Source organism: Triticum aestivum, chromosome 2A (assembly GCF_018294505.1).
Source record: "Triticum aestivum cultivar Chinese Spring chromosome 2A, IWGSC CS RefSeq v2.1, whole genome shotgun sequence".
NCBI lineage: Eukaryota > Viridiplantae > Streptophyta > Magnoliopsida > Poales > Poaceae > Triticum > Triticum aestivum.
This window is the reverse complement of record NC_057797.1, coordinates 40681545-40687527: the sequence shown is the minus strand read 5'-3', so window position 1 is coordinate 40687527 and position 5983 is coordinate 40681545. Positions and strand designations below refer to the sequence as shown.

Below are 5983 nucleotides of genomic sequence, written 5' to 3'. Positions count from 1 at the left end.
TCTGATCAGCTAATCCGCCGCACCGACACCGGCGAGGCCCACCCGCCAGATGCAGACGTCTGCCTCGCTAGAAAAACATTTTCCATCCTTTTTTATCCATTTTGATGACAAGTATTTTCGGACGGAGGGAGTAATTCCCATCCTCCCAGAAAAACAAAAGAAGACGACGACTTGGCATCAGTCGCATTTAAGGACAAAGAAAAGATGCTACTCACAGTATGCACCAGATGCATGATGCAGACAGAAGAAGAAGAAGAAGAATGGCACAGGCTCTCAAGAAGCTACAGCCAGGCATCATCATCATCATCATCATCGCAAACTTCATCAGTTAGTTACTTACAGAAAACAGCGGATCATGGCTTGGCTACCAGAGATACAGCAAAAAGTGCTGTGCTGGGCTCCTCCCCCTCCCCCTCACACCAAAAGGCCAAGATATCTCATGCCCTTCGCACCATTGAAGGTTGCCAACCTCATTGCCGCTCTATATACAGTGCATGCATATGCCTCCTACAGGTGCAAAGGGCAATATCTGCCAACCGCATGGCTCTCCATCTCCATGTCCAGGCACATTCATCCTTAGTGCCTCCCCATCTTTCTCAACTTGTCCTTCATATCTATACCTACCTGCGCATGGAAACCGTCGTTTGAATTTCAGATTCACCACAGCCCACAGATAAACATGTCATCGAAGAGAAAAAAAGACCTTTCCCGCCCACCGTATAAGCATGTCCTCACTTAAGAAGGGTACACAATTTTAGAGAAAAAAAAAACCTTTCCCGGCATACATACTGTTACAACTTCATATGGATGAAGATAACAGGGTGCAGGAACAGGTTCAGGCTCAGGACTCAGGTTTGCCAACACACCACACCTAGTGATGATAGATAACAAGGGTTAAATGCCGATCGACTACACTTCTCTCATTCGTAGCAGCAACCAAATCTCACAGCAAGGCAAAACCAAACCGGGACACGGGTAAAAAAGCATTGGGACTGTTAATAAACACGGTTGGTGAACCCGGCGGGAGCTTCATCTCAGGAGACATTCGAGTTGTCTAGGACTGGGAACGGCAGACATGATTCATTCACCTCTTGCGCCATGCGCCTACTACTTAGGTTTATCTGCAAGGCTGACGAGGGATCTCACGATGCCCGGGCTGATCTTGTCCGCGAGGGCGCCTTTCTTGGAGATCACAAACGATTTCTCCTTGACAAAGCTTTGCAGCTTCTTGGTCTCGTAGTCTAGATGCTCTTGATCTGCATTGTTTGGATATCACAATCATCAGCACAATCTCAACAAGCTACACAAGCATATATATAGTTGTGATTCCACAATTTTGGTGTTGCTAAATGTGCATACCGCACATGGCTCCGCCACGCCACGAGCTTGAACCAGCTCGTGCGTCGTCGGGTGTGCTTCCATTCGGGCACACAAGCATATATATAGTTGATGGAGGGTTCAAACAGAAAGAGATCCAATTTTGAACGTTGAAGTGGAAACGGTCCTACAACAAGATATTCTTGAAAACAAAAATCCCCAAAAGTTTAGCAAAAACAGTGACAATCAAGACCATGAACATCAGAGACATAATTTTTGAAGATAATTCACGCATTTGGCTAAATAAGCTTTTGCAAAATACCATGTTAACAGTTTGCGTTCAGAAGAGGTTGCAGATAAAATGCAAGCTTAGAACAGAGCAGACAGCGACTCCAATCACTACTTCACGTGCCGATGGTATCGAAAGCCCACATCCTTGAGCTCAACAATGACTTTTGGTGAATACAACAAAATACAATAGCTAATTTAAACCTCATAGTGGATTAACAACACATGGGAATAAATTTTGAAAGCATGATCCACCTGAATATTGAAATCGATGGCAGAGTTGTTGGTGCAAACCTATATCAAATCTACTTCAGTAGTAAATTGAAATAAATCAGATTGCATGGATCAAGATCCAAGAAGGTAAATACCTTTATCCAGAACAGTGTGCGCTACATGAAATGGAACACGAGCCAAAATATCTGAGCCTGGAAACATTAGCCAGGTATGTTCTTTGGGGTCGTGATTCCCGCAAGTTGAGCATATCTCCTTCACTAGCTGTTTGGCGGAAGTTCCTTCCATCTCTTTCATTACGATCTCAAATGGAGATGGGACACTGGTTTTAGTTGTCTTGGCTTTTTTCCGGAGGGCCGTTAGGGCCTCCCTGTTAGCATTCCTCATCCTATCGTTCTCCACTAGCTGATCATACACAGAACAGATCAAAACAAATCAATACTGAGACTTCTAGCATGAATAGCAAAAGCCAGTAGCACCGACAGACCTGATGCCTTGCCAGAAGAAGTTGCTCCGCGTCTGTTTCTATGTCAATCAGAGTCCCTTGAAGCTGCTTCATGTTGGGATCCATGTTAAAACTGCAAAACAATGTCAATTGTTTTTCATTATTATACACAAATACTTATAAAAATACTTATAAAAATACATGTACCATACAATAACAAGATACCCACAAAATCTTCGAGGGTTTTGATTTCAAGGGTGATCCAAGTTATTTGACAGAAGCAACAAAATGCAAACACTAAACACACAAAAATAGGAGACTATGTCTCTCATAAATAGCTCTAATTACCCAGACTGCAGTTCATATTCTCCTATTTAAACGTTTAGTGTCAGTTCATACTATCAATCCACTGACAATCGGGTGAATTAGTATATCTTACCAAGGAAATCTTGCAAAGCTGGTTGATAAATGAAATCATTAAATATCTAAGAGAATTAGATACAATTATAAAAAAAAGGGAATACAATTATCAATGTTAACAATGGATCATAAAGAAGTTGAAGCAATCATCAATGTTGCAATGAGCCATAACGAAGTTTAGGCATATATGTGGCTCAGAATAGAGTAGAGCAAAAAGCATTTACATAAGAAAGAAAAGTGAACTAGTCTCTACAGCATACTAGCAAAATGGCACTAGAAAATTGGATAATCATGTACATACAACAACACGGGTACAAGCACAACATACTAAAAAATATATCTTTGTTACTGAACAATACTAGTCAGGTCAAAGAAAAAATAGGACAGCCTTCTCATCTCTCACCATATGCACAAAGGGTCGGGCTGGATCTATGTTCATCAGGATACGTGCCAATATAACCAAATTAACAAATTATACATGCGGACTATGTGTGGGGCATGATGCAACTTTGACAACGAATTGAACTGTAACACGTAGAGGATGGAGAGGAACACAGCGCTCGGCTCAACGTCAACCTGGAACCAGTTGGCGTTGGCGACCGCGTCCACCTGACGGCGCAGGGGACTGGGGCGTCGGGGCGTGGGGGACGGTCGAATGCGGCGTCAGGGGGTAGGGAGGAGCAGGCGGCGGAGCAGAGCGGGGGCAGGCGCAGGCGGAGCAGCTGGCGGGGGAAGGGAAGGCGGCTAGCCGGTGCTTCCCATGGAGGGAGGAGGGGGGCGGAGGAACTGCCCGCGGCGGCGGCGACGGCGGGAGTGGGTCGAGACAATCCTAGCGCGGCGAGTCGGGTGGAAGCGTTCTGTTTTTTCATTCGACTTTGCCTCGTTTCGTTAATAAAGAAGAGAAGAATTGCCCGGTTAATTGTAGAAAATCGAAAAAAAACCACTACATCCCACAACAACACAGTCTTAACCTGGCTATCCACACAAGACCCACACATGCCGCCGTGAGAGAAGCACCGTCGGGGCAGACTATAGGCGTCAACGTCATCACTCCTCCGTGAGCCAGCGACTCCGACTTCGCCGCAAATCCCCATCAGCGAGGCACAAATGCAACAACCTGCACAAAGTCCGCATCAACCTATGCCAAACAGTTGGCCATCAGGACATCAACGAGACAACTCCGACTTCGAGGACGACCAATTGCAGAAGAAATATACAGGGCTCGCGCCGACGAAGACATCCTCGGAAACCACCGAGCATCCGTCATCGTTGCCGCCTAGGCTCTTCTGAGGTAGCTCCGACTCCGCCATGCCACAACGAGACCAAGAGGAACTAGTCGGACACGCCGGGAAGAGCCGACTATCGAAGCCCTACCGCGACTCTACAATGCGCACCACCAATATCGTAGTCAAACAGGTCATCACCCTGACCCTCCACATCGTGAATGAACCGCCGCCAATCATGATATCGTGTATGTCCTGCCCTAGGAAAGCACGCTAGGAATCACCATCTTCAAGATGACACCCACAGGAGGGGAAGCGGCGTGATCGACGCTGTCGTCCAACCCTGCACAGCAGGGCCAAGGTCTTCACCTGAAGATGAGATCCGAGATTGAGGAGAGAGGAGAGCTCCACGACGACCTCCAAGGGGGTAAGCAATGTCCACAAATGCAACGTCATCAGGCTTTCGCCCGGAGCAACCCAAACTCCGCACCCCTCGAAATCCGATAATAGCGTCTTCGACTTACAAACCCGCTGGCTCAAACACCTGCAACGTGATGGTCACGCCACCGCCATGTCAGAGCCACACCTTCCTCTCCAACAATAGAAGCCAGCGGGCCAGATCTGGCACCCAAGCACCAGCGCACCGATGCCAAGCCGCGGCCACCCAGGCTCCAGGCCACACCACACACACCACTAGGAGCAGGATGGGGGGTTGTCACCCCATCCTGATGCTCTGAGCAAGGGAGACTCACCAGTGCCGCCGCGCCGAGCTGACGGCCGAAAAAACGTCAGTCAAGGAGGCGCAACACGGACTAGCGGCAAAGGAGCGTGAGACGGAGCAGAGGACCATCGGGGAGCGTCGCGATGGCGGCAACGCCGAAGGCTGAGCCTCCCCCACCTGGAGCCCGTGGCCCAGCTGTATGCCGCGGGGCTTCTGATACGTCTATTTTGCGTCATGTTTTCCTACTGTTATTTTGTTGGGGATCGCTGCAGAAATTAAAAAAATTCTATGCATCACCAAGATCAACCTATGGAGAGACTAGCAACGAGAGAGAAGGGAGTGTATCTTCATACCCTTGAAGATCGCAAAACGGAAGCGTTACAAGAACGCGGATGAAGGAGTCGTACTCGCAGTGATTCAGATCGCGGTTGATTCCGATCTAAGCGCCGAACAACGGCGCCTCCGCGTTCAACACACGTACAGCCCGGGGACGTCTCCTCCTTCTTGATCCAGCAAGAGGGAAGCATAAGTTGGGGAAGAACTCCGGCAGCACGACGGCGTGGTGGTCGAGCTCGCAGTTCTCCGGCAGGGCTTCACCAAGCTCAACGGAGGAGGAGGAGGTGTTGGGAGAGGGAGGTCTGCGCCTTGGATGTGGTGCTGCTGCCCTCCCTCCACCCCTCTATTTATAGGGCGAAGGGGAAGGGGGCCGGCCCCTCTAGATGAGATCTAGAGGGGGCCGGCGGCCAAGGGGAGGGGGCTTGCCCCCCCAAGCCAAGGGGGGCGCCCCCTTTAGGGTCCTCCCCAACCCTAGGCGCATGGGCCCTAGGGGGGAATGGCGCACAACCCACTTAGGGGCTGGTTCCCTTCCACATACAACCCATAGGGCCCTCCTGGGCAGGTGGACCCTCCCAGTGGACCCCCGGAACCCCTTCGGTGGTCCCGGTACAATACCGATAAACCCCCGAACACTTCCGGTGACTGTATGATGACTTCCCATATATAAATCTTCACCTCCGGACCATTCCGGAACTCCTCGTGACGTCCGGGATCTCATCCAGGACTACGAACAACATTTGGTAACTGCATACTATTTCCCATAACAACTCTAGCGTCACCGAACCTTAAGTGTGTAGACCCTACGGGTTCGGGAATCATGCAGACATGACCGAGACATCTCTCCGGCCAATAACCAACAACGGGATCTGGATACCCATGTTGGTTCCCACATGTTCCATGATGATCTCATCGGATGAACCACGATGTCGGGGATTCAATCAATCCCGTACACAATTCCCTTTGTCTACCGGTATGACACTTGCCCGAGATTCGATCGTCGGT

The 5983-nt window shown here is 49.2% G+C and overlaps 1 protein-coding gene across 2 annotated transcripts; it reads right to left on the bottom strand.

The window, feature by feature from the left end:
- Nucleotides 1-363: 363 nt before the first annotated feature.
- Nucleotides 364-3550, bottom strand: LOC123184576 (uncharacterized). Of its 2 annotated transcripts, none has more exons than XM_044596673.1 (4): nt 2324-3268; nt 1974-2241; nt 1360-1519; nt 364-1256 (listed from the first exon to the last, which is right to left on the bottom strand). In XM_044596673.1, the coding sequence occupies exons 1-4, from the start codon at nt 2405-2407 to the stop codon at nt 1118-1120; spliced, it is 651 nt and encodes a 216-aa protein (XP_044452608.1). In that variant the 5' UTR covers nt 2408-3268; the 3' UTR covers nt 364-1117. The 2 variants fall into 2 exon arrangements, with proteins under 2 accessions (XP_044452608.1, XP_044452609.1); XM_044596674.1 differs by lacking the exon at nt 1360-1519 and adding an exon at nt 3278-3550 and having other exon boundaries at nt 691-1256; nt 2324-2414.
- Nucleotides 3551-5983: the final 2433 nt, after the last annotated feature.